Source organism: Ursus americanus, chromosome 2, assembly GCF_024610735.1.
Source record: "Ursus americanus isolate L20-20 chromosome 2, mUrsAme1.1.p, whole genome shotgun sequence".
NCBI classification, from domain to species: Eukaryota; Metazoa; Chordata; class Mammalia; order Carnivora; family Ursidae; genus Ursus; species Ursus americanus.
In genome coordinates, this window is record NC_142128.1 from 3,073,949 (window position 1) to 3,093,966 (window position 20,018).

Below are 20,018 nucleotides of genomic sequence, written 5' to 3' on the forward strand. Positions count from 1 at the left end.
GATAATCTTGTATAATGTTTAAAAGTCGAGAGTGTGTGAAGAAGCTTTCTAGAAGTAGCAGGAAGAAAAAGATTATTATTATAGTAAAATTCCTCATGACTGGTCACGCAGTTTTCATGTTTTTTTATGTTACCAGAACAGAGATCTTATCTGAATTTGGAAGGGCTGCGACTGTCTAGGATTTAAAATGAACAAATAAACGCGTTCCCTGTAGAGTAACAACCTGTGGGCAGCAACGCAGTTCACTGCAGATCCCGGGTGCTTCCGGCGTTTGGATAAGAGCAGGGACTGAAGGGCACCGGGGTGCTCAGAAGGTCTTACCTGCAATGCCCAGTCCGTCCTTTGTATCTTTTTGCTTTGTTAACAAATTCTGCAAATTATAGCAAGAGCAAAGGATACTAGGACACTTATTTTCATCAAAAGCTGCTTGGATTTATGGAAGTTGTATCTTTGTGACTTTTGTTCCTCTTCTTTTAAATAAGTAATCTGGTGAGTCTGTGTGTGATCTGCCCAGCAGAGCACCAGCCCACATGTGCGAAGACAGAGCTTCCGTCTGGTGTTGTCAGCTTGCTCTGTTACCTTGCACAAATAACTTAACCTCTCTGACCTTCAGTTTTCTCGTTTCTAAAGAGAAGGTGGTGGCTCAGATGTGTCTCCAAGGTTCCTTTGTGCAGCAGAACTGCGGTATACGAGAAGGTCTCCGTGATGATGGGCTAGACTGTTTGCACCTCTGGAATGTGGGGAAGTGGATCAGGTGAAGAATGTGCAGTCCTAGCATTAGTGGTTACGGAAAATCAAGTCGAAGGGGTCAGCACTGCCCACTGGCAACTTTTCTTCTACCCACTAGTAGAGAAATAGAGGCACAGAGGCTCTCGTGAGACTCCTTGGGAAGTGGAGGAAGTTGCAGTGAATTCGTTTGCCCCCAGTCCAGGTTTGGGGTGGTTCAGCCCTCCATTTGTGAGCTTCGTGACCACTGTGTGATCAAGTGGAAGGAAAAAGACCAGCTCTTCTAGAATTTCTTCTAACTTGTTACAAATTCCCGGAGGAGGCTTGCAGTTCCAACACACCTTGGGTATATATGTTCTAAAATGTGTCTTCCTCACAACCAAGGGTCGGAGGGCTCAGACTCTCCCCCCAGGAGTGTGAACTGGGCCAGGGAGGGCTTAGCCACCACCGTATTCCTGAGGTCGGCCTGTACGTTTGTTTTTTGTCCTTCCAGATCTTTTTTAAATCCTGGACATTCCTTTCTAGTTAGCCTAATAAATTAATTTGCCTTACAAACAAGAAGTCCTGTGGAGAGGCTTTGACACTGTCTCTTGTCTGACACAGAGCCATCACGCTGGAAAATCAACTGGTGATCCTTGCCGCGACCATGGGTGACGCCGGGGCTTACTACGCACAGGCCGTCAATGAGCGTAATGGAGAGAACAAGACCAGCCCGCTCATTCACTTGAACATAGCACGTGAGTTTTGAAATTCCAAATGATAATTCTGAAAGCAATAAAATCTTGATTTAATTAATATATGACACACGGGACATTTTGCAATAAATCTTTAAGATAGTGGCCATGGTTTAATATTGATCCGGTGTCAATAGTTGCCTTCTTTGAAGTGGTACGCAGAAAATGGGAGCACAGCCCGTAATTCCGACTGCTGGATCTTATTTGTTTTGGGGATTTAAAATATTTTTGCTTTTGCACACTGTTACTGCATACTGTTTTTAACAGTATAAATCTTGATTTATACGGAGTTGTATCTATGAACCTTATTTGAGACTAGATTAAGCACAGGTTATGTTTGATTTAAAAATAAGATCTTTGAGAAAATATATATACTAAGTTGTGTTAAAATTAGCAGTATTTCTTTTTTTAAATTTTATTTATTTATTTTGAGAGAGAGAGAGCAGGGGTCAAAGGGAGAGGGAGAGAGAGAATCTTAAGCAGGCTCCATGCCCAGCACAGAGCCTGATGCAGGGCTTGATCTCATGACCCTGAGATCATGACCTGAGCTGAAATCAGAGTCGGATGCTTAACCAACTGCACCACCCAGGTGCCCCTAATTAGCAGTATTTCTTAATTATAATCCGCTGACCATTTTTTCTACCTGATTTAACTGAATAATGAAGAGAATACACATAAATTACAGTTACACCTTCAGCTTATTTAAGGAAACTTTAGTTTGAGGAAACTTAAACATTTGGCCTTTGAAAGAAGGCTCTAAAAAGTCTAGTAGCCAGAGTTGGTTTTTGCTGAAGAAGGGGGAAATGGCCAGAAGCAAAAACTCTGAGCTAAAGGAGATGAAAATGTGCACCCCACAGGGCAGGTCACCAGGTGTTGGCGGCGTGAAGTTTCACGCGATGAAATGCAGTGACTCCGCTTCTGAGAACATACAGTTGGGAAATGGTTGTAAATTTAAAAATTTGATGATCACATCAAACAAGGGTGAATTAAACGGGTTTGTCTGTGTGGTAGTAGATGTCATCTTTTTGAGAAACACCTCAAAGGGATGGCCATCCCCTACCGGTGGTTTGAAAATTTTCGTGTCATACACGGGATGGGATCACAGTGTTTGCTCCCCGTGCTCCCTGAGGGATACAGTTGCGTGAAGCCGAGTAGGACTGATGGGTGAATGTCCGTAGCAAACATGGGGCAGGAGACCACGGGGCTAAATGAGTGTGCTGTCTCGGGCCTGTCCCCTTCCTGGTAAGTGCTCCTAAGTGGTCGTCATTCTGCCATCAGCAGCTCCGTTCCTAGGAGTTGAATTCTGATCTCCAGACCACAGACTGGGTGTGGATTGGGCTGTTGCCATGGCCTTTTTAATGCCTTGGAGAGTTACGTGCATTGACTGGGTGTGGGCTTCACAAAATACAGGCCATGATGTGCTATTTAAAGGACGCTTTGAATCGAGAATCATAATAGAAATAAATGTGACTTATCAAGAGTTTTTGGAAATTGTATTATCAAATAGATTGATTACTTTAGTGATTTCTGAGTTTTACAGTTAGAGACATTTATTCTGTTTAGAAAATTGATTTAGCACTCAATTATAATACACATACCAGGATAATAATAATTGGTCAGATTGGTAGAATTCTAGGTCAGAAACAAGGAAATTGGCCTTAGCCTGTTGAAAGAGGGGGGATAAATTCCACAAGTAGTCTGGTTACCATGATGCTAACATCACGGAACTCGGAATAGTCTGTTCCTGTAGTTTCCTACATGCCTGCTCTAGAAAGGTCAGTAGGAAACAAAACGAATACAGTGAATTTGCAAGTTGCCATCCTAATGCAGTACCATGGCGTTAGATAATTGGAATATGTAAATTCTTTTTCAATAATTTCAGTTTCTACTCCAACCAAGAAGTATATTGGAAGCAGCTCATAAATATTATAATTAACTGCCTTGCATTTTGTTCTCTTGTATATTCTTATCTTTTCATTGGCACCAGGTAAAATGTGTAGAAGGTGAGATATAAAGAGGTTGATGATGTGGATGGACTTATTGTAAATCTTGGGAGAAAACCCGCATACTGTTCCCTTATATATTCTTTGCTTTTTATTTGGGACCAAGTAACATGGGAAGAGTGAGAAGTTTGAGGAAACAGCCTTATTTTGATTCTCGGGATAACATTCTGTTGACATATTGGATTTAGCTAAAAGTTAAATGGCACTCTATTATGCATTTTCTCACTAAAAATTCTATTTTGAAACCTCTAAAGATCAGAAATATTGATAAATCTGCAGAAACCCCCAGTATTGTATGTTTAACGGTTGCTCCTTTCTGGACCACAGCCAATGCGATAAGCAGCAGAGCCTGCTCTCGGGACCACGGCCAGCACCGGCTGAGGCCTGGGAAGGCCGCAGGTACAACACCTCTAGGTTTATCGTGGTATTAGGCGTCCTCAGGACCCGTCCGTGCTGGTAGTAGGACACGGTGTGTGCTGCAGTCTTAGACATCTTGTTTTGTTTTTTTTTTTTCTTCTGATGGAGGCTTTGTAAAAACACCAAACAAGATTGATGAAATTTCTTAAAAACTTGCCAGCCAGTATTTCTGAAGAATCAAAAGATATTACAGCCAATTATCATTTAACAAAGATAAATTTTTTTCGGCAGCAGGAGACTAAAATAGGGAATCTTTATGTAGTGAATACGATTGAGGTGGTAAGGTACTGGAAATTAAATTCCTGATGGATCGTACTCTAATTAATTTAAAATTGGAGAGCGTCAGGCGGCCCCACCTCTTGTTTCCTGTCATAATAATAAGCCCGTTCCTCCTGCAGGACAGCCTAGTGTCGAAGTGGAATAGCACCCAGGGGCCAACCTTGTCTCAAAACATCTAAGTGAGTGATGCCCTAACACCAGCTCACGGGAGAAGATACTGTATCTTCCCGAACAACTGTGTGCTTGAGAGTTCAAAACCTCACCCCCTTTTCAGTCGCTAAATGTTTTGGCTACACTTGAAGCTTATGGGAAGCAAAAGACAGAGAGGATTCAGATAAAAATAAATAATAAATGTTTCAAAAAGCGTGAGAATTAGAAGGGAGATGCAGCCCCTTCACCGCGCCTCCCGCTACTCTGTTCGTGTTTAGTGGATGGCGTCCTCATCTCTTCCCCTCTCCCCGCCGTGTGGCTCCGAAGATAAATTGCAGCGTGTTCTGCACAGACACCTCCTGCCCAGAAGGAGAGGCCATCTCTGAACTATCCATTCTGTGCTCCCCAGCGAAAGCTTGCTGCCATCTCAGGGGTGGACTCACTTTGAAGTTTTAATGTGACGTGAAGCCAGCAGATGTTAAGGACATAGGTGGGACTGCGGAAGCGTCCTGCATGAATTTTTCATAGCTGGCTCCCACAGCTCAGGTGCGCGCCACAGAAAGAATGGGCTGAACTCACCCGAGAGTAGACGTTTCTATTCTGAGGTCAGACCCAGGCAAGCTTTATACACCTGTCAACCTGCTTTTGGTTTTCACTTTGAAGATTTTACATCGAGTTAACTTTGGTGGATCAGGTCTTCTGAACTGAATTAATATGTGAATAAGGGTTTCTTCTTAAAATCAGAAAAAAGGGTAGAGTCGGGAGATGAGAGGAATTCTGTACGATGATGAGTCCGTCATTGTGTAAATGCCACTGTGCACACCTTGACACGTCCTCGGTCCCGGCCCAACGTGCAAGATGTCTGGTGTAATGAGAGCCTCCGGCGGGGAGCAGGATTGAAAGGAAGAGGTGCCCGTCTCCTTCCTGTGTTTTCACCTCTTTCATTTTATTGCCTCCTCTTCAAACAACATCCACAGATAGGATATCATTTCAGCTGATCCTCCTTCAGGCTGACAAGCCCTTGCTTTTCATTCTGAAGACCACTTAACATTCTTTTGTCCTCTATAATGCTAATTTAACTGCAGACCTCATATATGTGTAGTAGTTGAAAGTGGATTCCTGAGAATAATGTCCAGGAACAGCCGTCTGAGAGAACTGCCCTGGAAAACCTGGCTTTTGTGCGCCCAGATAAAATTCTCTCACGTTTTCTTTGTGCCTTAAATATTTCTGGGAGAAAGGGGCGAGGCAGAAGCCTTTCAAGTGTAGTCTGACATGGGCTGGATTCCCAAAGTAATAGGAACAGTTTGAAATATTACTGGAAACCTACCCAGAGACAGTGTCCATACCACAAATGAGGAATTTAGAATCCAGCTATAGCTTTATACGTTGGATGGAAATTTACTGCCAGAATTTTTGGAAACATAACTAGGAAGTGTACTTCACGGTAGAATAATGAGTTAATCGTTTAGGATGTATTGAACCTTCCACGTGGGGTGTGTAATGAAGCATAAGGCATGCTCGGGTCCCGGCATCCTGGAGCTGGTTGCGAGCAGATCAGAGTGTAGACTGGGGTCTCTAAAGCGATTCTGTAGGCACTCCATCAGTCAACAAGCCTTGTGCATTCACCCCTCATACGTGCATACTCAGTAATTTATAAATTATAAATTATAAGCATAGAACTATCATACAAAAGAGATAAAGATGAAGTAAGTGGTATCTTAAGTATCTTGCTAATCACGAACATCTTATTAATCTCAAAAATAAAACAAGTTATTTTTCCAGTAGAAGTGGCTTTATTCAGGAGTAACAGAGAATGCAATTCAGGACAGGCAAACTATGGCAAAGCCATAGGCAAGTCCAAGAAACAAAACAGGAATGTTATTTTTGGAGAATAAGGAGGAAGTTGCAGGGGGTTTTGAACAAAAGTCTGTTGGAGAAAAGCAAGAGTTCATGGTGGTGATGGTTCCCAAGTGGCTGAGTCGCAGGGGTGGTTGATTTCTTTTTGTTTTGTTGTTTAAAGATTATTTATTTATTTATTTATTTGAGAGAGCAAGCGAGTGTGAGCGGTGGAGGTGGGTGGGCAGGAGAGACAGAATCCCAAGCAGACTCCCCGCTGAGCGCAAAGCCTGCCACGGGGCTCCGTCTCACAACCCGGGGATCATGACCTGAGCGGAAACCCAGAGTTGGACGCTCAGTTGACTGGGCCTCCCAGGCGCAGGGGTGGTTGACTTCTTGGAGGAGATGCGTTTGCACATCTTTCCCTGTTGGGGCCTGTAGTTGAAGATTCCTTCCTGTTGACCATTCTGCTCTCGGGTCCGGCATTGACCATTCCTCCTTTAATCGCTGTCAAGTGTAGGCTCCCTGCTCCCAGCCTCCCGCTTCTAGCTGCCCGAGCCCACTTCAGTGAGGGTCCCCTTTAGTAATTTTCCGATTCATCCCATCTTTAGTTCATGTCTCATGGCACAACAGACACTTTGTGACTGGAAATCTATATTTTACATGGTCCTGATGATGTTTAGCTTTTTGGACAAATTCCTATGACTTCTGTTTAAGGAGAGTGATTTATCTGGTGTCATTGCCGATGAATAACCCGCACAGCCGACACAGGCCTCGATGCTGCCGTTGGTTACAAAGTCCTCATTTGTGCTCCCCTCGGAGTAACTCGGATCTGTGCTCCTCCCCACGGTCACTTGTATCCGGTTATCCGTTCTGTGAGAGTTAGTCTAGTTAAAACCGAATGCAGTTGACCCTCAAGAACGCAGGTTTGAACTGCATGGGCCCACTGATATGCAAATTTTTGCAATAAATACAGTACAGTCCTATAAATATATTTTCTTAATAACATTTTGTACCCTAGCTTGCTTTATTGTAAGAATATAGTATGTACTATATTTAACACACAAAATGTATGTTACTTGACTGTTATGTAATTGGCAACAGTAGGCTATTAGCCGTTAAGTTTTGTGGGAATCAGAAGTTACACACAAATCTTCTTCTGTGCGAGGTGTCAGCAACCCGAACCCACGTGTTGTTCAAGGTCCACTCCACACAAGTACACCCGCCCATTGGCAAGTTCTGAGGGCAAACATACACAGAGGCATCCTGTCCACTTCCCTGAAAATGAACATTTTTAGCTCTCCTCCTAAGATCACGTGAGTTACAGTGTGTGACATCGGGCCATCCCACTGACACACTCATCTGCCTAGTAAATGGCATTATTAAAGATCAGTTCTCTTCTTGTGGCTCTGGTTTAAAAGCATAGATAAAAATGCCAGTTCTAACACTTTGTTCCTGAACCCCAGATGTATGTTTATATGGATTCGTGACAGGCTTAGAATCAAGTAGAACTGGTGATTCCCAACCAGACTTCAGCTTAAAAGGAAAAAAAAAAAAAAAGACCAGAGATGAGGAAGTCAATAATAAGTCCGTAATTCTCTCCAGCCCACAGGACAAGACGGGGTTATTTCTGTTCCCTACCCCTGCTCTCACCCGTCTTCTTTTCCCACGCTGCCCATCTTTTTTCCCCGTTGTGCCAGATTTCAGCCTAATCTCCCCCTTGGTAAATTTTAGGGAATCAGGTTATACCGTGAATTGTAATTTACCTTCCACTTTTGAATGAATCTGGGATAGCCCAGTATCCCCAGTCTCCCAAAGCAGCCATCTTCACACCGGGTGATGCAGACCTCTGGGGGGGGGGGGCACACGGATTTCTGGGGGGCAAGCAGGCACATAGCATCTTCAGGGAATCTATTTCCAGGTGCTTTCCTGTGCTCTTCCTAAAATCAGGTGTGTGTGCGTGCCTGAGTTCCAGGGGCTTTCTGTCCCGGTTGCCCCTCTAACAGGGTGTGAGTCACACACATCCTGAACCTTTAATACAGGCCTTGTGTGAGGGCGTAAATGTCCAGGCGCCACACGAAGGGAGAATTCTAAACGTCAGTGTCAGAGTTGTGGAAGGGAAGTACTCCAACAACTGGGAAATAAATCATTCTATAAATTAGGTGTTTTCACTTTCTTGCGGTCTGCAAAATGAGGCAGGACCCACACACATTGTCAGCTGACATTTTATCACAAATAATTTTTGAAGATGGCTAATACAGTGCGGCATCAACTTGTAGGACAGGAAGACATTTCAGCCCTTTTGCAGTTTGGGGGGTGACGTGACTAACTCTGGTCAATGGAATGTGAGTGGAATGAAGCATGTCACTTCCAGGCCAGGGATGTAAGAGGCAGCAAGTCACCTTCACGCTCTCCCTTCCCTGTGGCCAGGCCACGTTTGGAGATGGCAGAGCCACAGGCGGGAAGCTGCCCAGATACCGGAATCGGCACGTGGACAGAGCAGCCCGGAGAGTCACCCCGATGGTGTGGGGCGTTATAGGGCAGGGAATAAACCTCGGTGCTAAGCACTGCAACTCCGGGCTTTATTTGTGATTGGAGCAAAAAGCGGTCTGTCCTAGCTGGTAAATTACCGTGTGGAACTCAGAAGGGACTAAAAGAATCGAGAGATATCCTTGAATAAAATTCCTTCCATCCTCATCTGCTTTTCTACATGAACATAATTTCACAGGAGTTGAATCTATAAAAAGGAAGTAGGATGAGAATCACGGTAAACCTCTGTTCATTTCAGGGAGAGATACATTTTCAGTGATTTTTTTTCTTTTATAGGTAAAATTCATCAAAACTGGTTATACATTTGTTTTGATTAATTGAGTACAAATAATAATTATAACAGTAACTCAATCCAAGAGAACTTTTTTTATAACCCCAGAGCCATATGGTTGCTGGGAAATTTTAATTTATATGCATATTTTATCAGTCTGATAGGGTGATCAATAAAATACTTTGAATCATTAAATGTAATAAATTACGATAAAATTCTGTGGGAGGTGTAGAATGAAAATACAGGTTCAAGAAGAAAAAGGAATGAGGTCAGATTTCCAGCCACTAAAATTAGAGCTCGTTCATGTGTTTCCTCAGTGCGTGGTGATGTGTATCAAATCCTTAGACCCACTCAATCAAGTGTCTAGATTCCTTTGGACACAGATAAAAGAGTGCTGCAGACTTCTGTTTTATTAAAATACACCAGCCTAGTCAAATATTAAAATACATGAGAAATTCTGTTCTCTGCAGTCCTTCAAATCGGTCTTGAAAAACGTGAGGTCTTAACGTTGTTAACATCAGCTATGGAACAACACAGAGTTTTGCAAAATTCTTCTAGGTGATGTTGGAGCAAAAACTGTTCCGAGCTGTATGCAGATTTGATGATGATTTATAAATAAGTGTGCTGTTCAGTGATTCCCCGAGGGAGAGGCAGAAGCAGGGCCCTGATGAGCCTGGAGCTCTAGATTGGCGGTTCATGGACATTTTCCCTGTTAAATCCCACAGCAGCCTGGAGTCAGTGACCAACAGAGGTCCGCTTGGGTGGCTGCGATGAGACCAGAGCACAGGTCTGCCGAAGGCTGAGGTGGGAGAGGTGAGAGTCAGCGCTAACTAACGGAGTGGTACAGTGCTAACTTACGGTCCCTAACAGCACGTGTGTTGTCACCCATCATGCATTACGCACCACGCGGGGTGTCGAGTGAGACCTGGCCTGCCCCGGTGACATGCACAGCCATCCTCGTCTTCCCTACTGGGGACCTGCTGTGGCAGATTCTGCCCCGGGAGTAAGCCACATCCCAGAGTGATGGGCCAGGTGGATTCAGTGAACAAAGCATCAGTATCCGTTTGCTTCTCCCAATATGGGACGATTATTTAAGGGCAGAAATTGTCATCCAGTAGTGACTTGCATAATCAGATTTTAAAAAACTCCCCCAATGCCCATCTTTAATATTTTTCAAAACCACCTCTCCTCCTGCCCCCTCATGAAATACACCAATTGAAAATATTATATTCAGACATCTAAACACAGGAGTCTCCTGACCGTGGCAGTCTTAGGGCTGCAACTAGAAGTAGCCCCGATAATTTTACCCTTAACTCTGGGATCTCATTTCTTCACCTTGGCCAACAAACAGCCGCATGCCCGCATTCAGGTGACCGAGGACTTAACATCCTGTCATTGCAGGCTCTTAATAATTAAACGGAACATTTCAGAACTTGTCACGGTTTGGGAGGGACTCAACACTGTGACTCACTCATCCAGTAAGTACCTTGCCAGCCCAGATCCCTTCAGATGCTGAAGTACTTCGTCTGCTCTCCCTGTTGCTATAATTGATATGAAAAGATAAGCAATTTTTAGAGGGCACAAGCAAGGGGGATGGAAAATTGAATTTTCCTTGCAGTCATTTTATCAGCTCTAACATCCATCCATCACACAACTTGTCTGGGGAGACCCTAAACAAAGTCATGGTTATCAGCTGAGATGAGGCCACAGAACCGGTTGTTAGTTGCAAATAGAGCTTTCTGTGAAAAGCTGTGTTTACTCAGTAGTTGGATAGAGATGACGACCATGGTTAGTTCCCTGGCGTTCGAGCTTTCACTCTTTTTCGGACGAAATAACCGCACTCTGTTTGTTCTTCCTGGTGTCCCCTTTCCTTTTATGAATGGGCTCGGTGTTCCGAAGCCGCTGATCAGGAAACACCTGTTAGGTTTGTCTTCCTTCAGAACTTCTGAGGTTTGCAAGCTCCACATTTACCAACTTGCTGGGCTGGACTGTCTTCGTAGCTCACCCTTCAGAAAAAGGAGAATATGTGATTTTCTGGTTTGGAGGGAATATGGAGTGTGGAACCAGCCCCTTTAGTAATGGCCAGTGTTGAGGAGGGCAGGCCTGATAGCCCAGGTGCTAATGTTGGTTTCGAGCGGGCAGGTAAGGATGGGAAGACATGATCTGGCCTAACGTGGGTTGAAAGCGTGTGATAGTAGTTGTCGTAGTTTGGGCCGCTGTAGCAAAATGCCATAGACAACAGACATTTCCTTCTCACCATTCCAGGGGCTAGGAGTGCCAGCATGTCAGCTTCTGGTGAAAACCCTCTTCTGGGATCTAGACTTCTCACTGTACCCTCACACGGGGGAAGGACCCCTTTTATAAGGGCACTGATCTCCTTCACGGGGCTCCATCCTTATGAGCTGATTATCCCCCGAAGGCCCGCCTCCTGACGCCATCCCCTCCCGTCTCCACGTTGGGGCTTAGGATTTCAGCCTACAAACTTTGAGGGGACACGATAATGCTGGGCATTGCAGTAGGCGAAGCAGTCGTCATTCACTGAGTGTCTGCTCCGTGTCCAGTGTGTAACTATTATACGTAATCTCAGGCCTCGTTTTTTAAAAAAGCCCTGGGGGGGGGGGTCAGTATTATCCCCATGTTGCAAATGCGGAAGCAAATGAAGGGAATAAATAGCGTGCACAAGGCTACACATTTAATTACGTGTTTTACTTCATCCCAAGTCTGTCCCCTCCCAGAGAGATTTTCACCATTTTATTTGTTGAGATTATTTATATTGCGGATCATTTTTGGCTTTTAAGCTCACGTTGAAAGGCCTTACTCCGGTGGCTGCTTTTCTGTTTGCTGCCTAACAACTGGTCACCTTCTGATAACAGTTTCGTTCTTCCTTTACAACTTAGTCATAATGTTTTATTGCTGATCGCTGTAAATGATGTTCTTTTGGCTCTTATAGAAGGCAATTATAGCAGGTAATTAGAATTGTAGATCTTTACAGTGTGCTTGTGAATATTAAATCAAGCCTTAAGAAAATCAGGTATAAAGCATCTGTTAAAGTTAAAGGTCACTCAGCAACTCTGAAGACCATTACCAAATCCAGAGAGCTGGACTCACCGCTTCTCCACTGTATCTGACGTGTGAAAACCAATGGAATTGATATCAGAAATAATGGGAACCAGAAATTTGTCTTAAGATGTAGACCCTCTATGTTCTAATTAGCGAGTTCTTAGCAATAGCCCCACCTGTGATTCTTTGACCTTTCAGGTAATAATTCTACGTGTACCCTCTGACCTTTTACCATCTCCAGGAATACCCTCCTTGGCGCAAAGTCAGTTCCTACCCTCAGAGCCTAGTGTAGCTCCGTCTTTGGTAAAGCAAGTCCTAGGGCGATAAGAAACATGACTGCTGGTTGTCAGCGTAACTCGCTGTTTGCCCAGGAGCATTTGCAAGTGTAGCTTTTTCAGGTGGAATCCCAAAGGCTATTATTTTACGTGGTTCTATAGATTAGGAAAACGTGAGCTGAGAATTTCCTGGTCCACTCTGGCTATACACCTGAACGACCATCTGGGAAGTCTGAAAGCTGTCACAGTTCTGTGATTTTCTTAGGGAACAAGATTCAGACACCAACCCAAAGGTGCAAAAGCTCCTAATGGAACCCCAAAAACAATTGACTGTTTTTCCATTTGGTCCCTGGCGTGGACTCAGGAGTCAGCGTCAGAGGTGCAGAAGCAGGAAGCTGGCAGTGGCAACCCACCAGCTGGCTCCCGGGAGTGAGTTGGTTGTTTGCTTGTCTAACTGAGAATGGGTTTGGGGACTGTATCCCACCGGGTACGGCAGGCCCCACGCTGTGCTGCTCCCTTCACTTTCCTGGACAGACCGTAGCGCACTCTAATTTATTTCCCCATCAGGGAGTCCCTCTGTGGCTGTATTAATGGAGACAGGGCTGAATTACACCCAAGTTTGCTCTCCGGTGGGAAGGTTTCCAGCACAAAATTGCTTCAGAATTCAGACTTTTCCCTTTCCGTTCCTTAAGACTTTGGGAATCACCCTCCTCAGAAGACTTATGCATGAGACCATACGCAGAAGTTGACCTTTGGTTATCAGTTCATTTCAGAAAGTTGAAGTGGATTCACACTTTTTTAGCCTACGTAGGAAAACTTCTCCTGAAATGAGAAAATAGCCTCAGAAAAAAAATATGCAAAAATGTTACTATTATAAGGAAATATAAAACGAATAGGCAATGTTCTGAGCCTTTTGTGTCTTTGTTCATGTTACAGTATTCACGATATCATGACAGTAAGCATGTTCTTGATAAAAATCCAGGAATTTCTAGTTAGCTTGAACCCTGTGCTGGCGTGAAGATTAGCTGGATCGTATCCACCTATAAATTTGTACCTGATGGATGGGTACTAAGCGGTTATGCCCCCGCCGGCCTCCATTCTGACTGCCAGTCAGTTATATTTTGAATATCAGTGCAGCCTGCAAGAATACTCAAGGACACATGAAGAAGTAAGCTTACCATCATCGTGGAAACACCTTGCATACTTCGCCTGCTGTTCTGGAATCATCTGGCACCCTCCTCCATCCTCCTGCATGCACCACTGTCCATCCCACAGAACAGGCAGCTGGAAGTGCTGTGGTGTGATTTCCTTCCACGTTTAGGGTCTGAGTATCTCATTGTTGTCCCACAGTATATAGCCCTTCCTTTTAAAAATTCAGATTTCATTTCTGCTATTTCATTCAGAAAACGCTGAGCATCTCTCCTATGTACCGGCGTTATACTTGACGCTGAGGAGACCGAGTAAGACCCGTTCCTGCCGTTCACGAGCCCGGGCTTCGCTAAGGAGAGTCAGACCACGAGTGAATGGCCAGGATGTGACGTGTGGAATGCCCGGGGAATGGACGTAGGTGGGAGTGTTGTGGAAGTGCAGGGCCGGAGCAGAATTTACTGCTGCCAGGTTGGAAAAGCATCCTTAGCAGAATTCTATCATCTTTTCGTTCATTTATGGAGAGATGCACTCCCAGTGACACGATGACAGCAAGGAGTTTTGGGGTGAAACAACGCTCTCTTCGACTAAGGATGGTTGCAACCGCTGTCCTGTTGTCTGCTCCCAGTTTTCAATACCAGTGTCCCTGCCAAGATTGCGTTTCCCACATGCTCATTCCAGTAAGTGACCCGTCTCGATCTCTTACCAGAATGCACATTGCACAAGGGTAGGCTTTTTGTTCTTATTCCCCAAGCAGAGAGAGGCACTCATGACAAACAGTGGGGCCTCGTAAGTTCTCGTTCAGTGAGGGAGCGAGAGTGCTTCGAACCCAGCGCACTGCCTTCCCATCTTCGCTGCTCAGCCCTGGGCAGCGCGCCACTTTTCAGGCCCGCCCCGTCCTGATCTCCCCCTGTCCCCACCTCCTCACGCTCCTGCTCACCAGCTCTGTCCCGCTCCTTCCGCCAGCTCCTCTTTTGGTGTTCATAGCTCCTCTGGTTCTCCTTACCCCTAAATGTGAGGATTCCCCATTGTTTTTAGGCCTTAGGTGCAATATTTCATTTTGTTTTTCTGCTCTTTTGTTCTCACCCCAGAGAACTCATTCATTCTTATGATTTATGTATCACTTTGATCAAATGCTATCTCCAGACCTCAGTGCCAGTCTGAGCATTCAGCCTTCAAGTGAAAAGTTGCATGAAATGGTGTAAGTCCTCGATGGCTGCGATTTTCTGATTGTCTCCTAATTGTTGAACTTACCAGTCTAATTTAGTCAGATGCCCTGAAACAGAAGGCATGTCCCCAAGCATCTCTTCAGTTACTGACTTCCCTTCCTCCTATGCTGGGACCACCTGGCCTGCTGGTCGCCAGCTTCCCTCTGTGTGGCACTGTCGCTCATGCAGCTGGTCATGCTGCTCCCAGGCTGACACAGTGCTCGGGACACTGTGCCCTGAGAGTGACATCTACTGTGTTGCTGTACGATTTCACTTGGAAATTAAATTAGCCTGTCTCCTTAGACTTGCTGTCCAAATCAGGCTCATCTCCTCAATTCCCGAGGGAGTCCTCTCACTGCCTTTCCATGTTTCTACCTCTTCCCTCTCCCTGAGCATTTCAGCTGAATCCCTGCTTCTTCCAGAACACATATCCATCTGCCCATCGGTCCATCTATCCATCCATCCATCTGCTCACTCAGCATGTATTTATTAAGTACTTAGTACGTCAGCATTTTGGGTGCTGGCAATACAACAGTGATCGAGGTGGACTGGTTTCTGCCATCACAGCTTATGCTGGTGTGACAGAAAGGCCAGCAAGCCTGTATAATATGGTATGGGATGTCCTAAGTTAGGGAATCATAATTTCCCATTCATCTTCAGTGTCTGCCACTTCCGTTTCTAACCCTTTGCCTGCTGTGAAAGATTGGGCTGGCTAATATAAAGACACGCAAGAAGAAACCCTTCAGGGGAAGAGCTCTGATAGATCTCATTTATGTGGCCATTGGTGTGCACTTATATACAGAAAATAGGGAAAAATTTCAAGAGATGGATTACGTGAGAAATAGAAGCAGCCAGTAGAATTACAGCCTTCAAGCCTCATTATTCTCGTGAGCAGGGCCCTTTCATGGGCAAAACTGCCTGAGCCACTGGAAAGAATGCCAGCACCCACGCTCCGCGAGCCCAGTATGTCAGACACTACTCTAAAAGATGAGTTGCTTTACAAATGGACTGTTAATAAGAGTTCTTCATCTCTAAGCCATCCAATATGTGATTTGTAAAAATTGATTTCCTTATAACTTATGTTTAAGTTATGCATATAACTTAGATACATATACATAAAATAACTCAGACGGAGAAGTTAAAACTACAACATTGGGCCGCTGGACTGCCACACCAGGATACCACTGACCGGGGTTCTAAACCACTGACGTCTGTTTTCTCACGATTCTGGAGGCTGGAAGCCCGAGAACAAGGTGCCAGTAGGGTTGACCTCTTCTGCTGGAGGCTTTCACTCTACGTCCTCACACGGCTTTTCCTCTACGCACGTGCAGAGTGGGAGAGGTCTGGTGTCTTCTCCTCTTCTTAGAAGGACACCAGTCCCATCAAATTAGGGCCCCATCTCTATGAACTCATTCTTCTTTAATTACCTCATCAGAGTCCCTTTCTCCAAACACATACTGGGGATTAGAGTTTCCACATATGACTTTTAGGGGGACGCAGTTCCGTGCGTAACAACTGCCCCGTCCCTGTTGTGGCTTCTTTCCTAAAGTGCCATCTTGCTGTAGATGACATGTCCACTTAGCCATCTGTGGACTGTGTTTCACTTAGTCCACACAATACCCCTAAAAATACATGAGCCAGTATTTCAAAGTCGAGAGAACCTCTTCCAGTTTTAAATGATGCCTGACGAGCTGACCGCACTGGGCCCACTTTCCCAGCTTGGACAGTCTGTATTTGAGAACATTCTCTGGTAGCCGAGGCTTCCATTTTCCTGTGGAGTGCAGTATTTGTTTGGGGAAAATATTCATTGTGGATTTTAAATCATTACAGATTTCTTTATTTTATTTATCTTTTTTAGAGAGAGAGAGAGTTGGGGGGTGCATGGGGAGCAGCAGAGAGAGAATCAAGCAGGTGCCACACACAGCATGGAGCCCGATGTGGGGCTCAATCTCACAACCCTGAGATCCCATGACCTGAGTTGAAACCAAGAGTCAGATGCTTAACTGACTGAGCCACCCTAAAATTTAGGAACCCCTAAATTATTGCAGATTTAAAGCATTGTAAGGGACAGGTGTTTTAGAGTGGGAAATTAAGTCTCTTTTTTCTTGACAGAGAAGCACAGGTCACTATGGAAACCCCAGCATGGGGCACCCACACAGGTCTGGGGGACCGGGAAGGTTTTCCCTGAGGAACTGAGATTTAACTGTGACCTTAAGGTTGAGTGAGAACAGTTAGATGAAGAGCTGGGGAGGAAGGCCACCTCAATAAAAGGAACAGCCTTGCCTGGGGTCCACAGAAGCTCCTGTATTCACAGATTTAGACGTACCAACTTCCAAGAGAAGAACAAAGCTCTGCCCTAGCAGAGGGCCCGAACATAACTGTTGGGAAATATGAACAACGCTTTGAAAACCAGGGGACTCCACAAAACACTGACAATCTGGTGACCTGGACCCACATCCCCCTCAAGACAACAGTTAGCTTAGCGGAGTAGATGTGGCTCACTTTCCATACACATGCACTCCTCTGGCCATGGCCTCAACTCTCCGGGCTGTGTCCCTAATAAGGAGAGCAGCCAGGCATGATTTATTATAATGTTCATACTGCTGTTTTTCTTATAATAGAGAACTCTTTTGCTCTCCCCAGTCTCTATCCAAAATAGGGAAATAAAAGTTAGACAAGGAAGGTGGAGAGTAGCTCACACTGCCGATGGGGTTATTTGTGCTGCCTGTCGGCTTGGTGCCTGCAGGCAGGAGTTTGGGCGAAGGCATGTCAGCGCTGCTCACCAGGAACATGTGGGGTTATCTAGATCGGGGATCCCCAGTCAGGACTGTCACTGCAGGGACCTTCCATGATGGATGCTCTACCGAACTCGGCTTCCATGACGGACACACGTCCTGTCTCCCAGAGGGCTACGCCCGAGGACGTGCCTCCCGCTGCAAGATCCTCTCCCACGTCCTTTCACAGCCCAGAGGGGCGTTCCTCCCAGGACCCCGTCACCTTCCCTGGGGCGTTGCTCTGGACTATCGAGCCCTCCACCTGCCAGACCAAGGACAATTCCAGAGAGGCCAGTGCTGAGAAAGTGGGTTATTTTAACAACTGGGTAAGAAATCCTATTTAAAGTCAGGTGGCCTACAATTCCCAGCTTTCAGCAAAATTGAAGGAGGACCGCATCAAGTTGTCAGCCAATAGATCATTAAAAATAATGTTCGATGATAAATTACTGTGTAATTTGGGGCATAGTCATTGGAATGATGTCAAGGAATTGACACTGTTCTAACAAAACTCCTTCCATTCCCATATGCTTATGTATGAAAATAAGTTTTCTCAATGCATACATTTATAATAACAAAAAATAGAAATTGATGCTGAACACTTTCTCATTTCAGCTGGAAGTACTATTCATCCATGAATACATGAACTAATTTTTTTAAAAGTTCCGTTCATCCACTAAGAGATGTATTTCCAATAAAAGTATACTTTTTCATGTTTAATATTCATCAACATTGTAATGATGAATGTTGGTGTGATTATTATTACTAATAATTATAATGGATGACCAACCAGAATTTTTTAACATTTAGAGTTTCTGGGTCATGGAATTTGAAAAAAAAAAATTGAAATATCTATCCTTTCTTGTGTAGAGAAGTGTGATAAAAGACTTTCACATAATATATATGATAGTAAATAAAATTCTATGCATGGATTGAGAAAAAGGAATGATGTAGTATTTCCAGGTATTAAAAAAGAGATTTTAGAATGAAAGATATTTGGTATGAAATCACAATCATGTCTAGGTCTCTTTGGATACATTTAAAAGAGTGATCTAAAGTTTCATTTAAAATACACTAGAATTAAATGTAAATATTTAAATGTAAAGTTTGTGTGAGGGGCTATAGTATTTCAAAATTCTTTTATGGAATAAATGGGCAAAAATACCCCATGAGAGTTATATGCTGGCTTTACAAATGAGAGATGAAGCAGGGGATGGGATACGAGACCCTCCACACAGTCCTGCCAAGGGCACCAGGACAGTGGGAAAACCACAAGGTCAAACAGAGGACAGATCTTGCCAAATTTATAAAAGTGCTGAGCCAATATATTAAACAATAATCGTATGAAAAGTGACAAAATAGAATAAAAATATTTTAAGTATATGACAATTTCTTAGCCCTAAGTGCCCATGAAAATCACCTGGGCTGGTTCAGGACTTTTCTTTAAGCACCAGGTGATCTTACTATATAGCCAGGGCTGAGAATTATTTGGTTCAAGTCAACGTGTGGTCCTTGGACCAGGGATGTAAGCATCATCTTGGGAGCTTGTTAGAAATGCAGAATTTTGAGCTCCACCTCAGTCCTACTGAGTCAGATTCTGCATCTGAACTAGATTCGTAGGTGATTCATACGCACGTTCAGGTTTGATGAAGCCAGGAGTTCTACCAAGCTCCCAGGAATAGGAGAGTTCTAGAGCAGAGCTGTTCAGAGGATGGTCCAGGGCCCTGCAGCATCAGCATCACCTGGACATTTGGTAGACATGCAAATTCTCAGGCTCCCACCCCAGACTACTGACCAGAATCTCTGGGAGTAGGATCCGGGAATCTGGATTTTAATGAACTCTCAGGGGATTCTGGTGCTCACTAAAATTTGGGAAGGACTGTTCTAGAGAGAATCCACATGGACCAGCTCTGAGCCTCAGCTTGATTTAGGGAGATGGCTAGGAGCTGAATGCCCGGAGGCCCAGCCTAATGAGAGAGTCGCTGCTCTACTGCCATCATGACAGGCCCCGGCCGACTTCATGCAGGCGTGACCCGATAGCGCCTTCCATCTTCCCTTGTGCCATATGCACACACAGCCCTTGGAAACACGGCCCCTCGCCATACACTGGGGGATTCAGAAGGCTAGATGCCAGATCTGAGAGGGCTGTCCAGTAGATCCAGGTGCAGACTTCCCCAGTGGCTCACTTCCTTTGATCTGGCAGATCTGATGGTACCAGAGGCATCCGCATTGGGAGGGATGCTGTGCAAGTCTGTGGCAGGGCCCAGACTGGAGCAGAGCACTGTTCATTACTTGAGAAGGACAGACATCTCGCTCTACTGAGTTTCTGGGCCCTTGTAGACACTGAGCACCAGGGGACCAGTTCCCGGAACTGCCCATCATAAGCCAGGTGTTGTGAGGCCCTCCAAGTCATGAGGATGGTCAGGTGGAGATGGCACCTTTGCGGCCAGGCCCAAGCAGATAGAGAAGGCAGCAATTACATGAAAGGTAACCCTAGACTCCCCTGGCACCCACCTCTTCAGCACTGACAGCTCTTCCCCATCTCGTGAGCATAGCCACCATGGGAAAGGGTCCTTACAACCAATTGACAAA

The 20,018-nt window shown here is 44.9% G+C and overlaps 1 protein-coding gene across 2 annotated transcripts in view; it reads left to right on the forward strand.

Annotated features, from left to right (window-relative positions):
* Positions 1–20,018, forward strand: part of SDK1 (sidekick cell adhesion molecule 1) — an 875,077-nt gene that overhangs the window by 503,841 nt on the left and 351,218 nt on the right. For both annotated transcript variants that reach the window (XM_045813352.2, XM_087866987.1), the window contains exon 5: positions 1,330–1,463. In XM_045813352.2, coding sequence (XP_045669308.2) covers positions 1,330–1,463 — 134 coding nt within the window. The remainder of the gene's footprint in view (positions 1–1,329; positions 1,464–20,018) is intronic.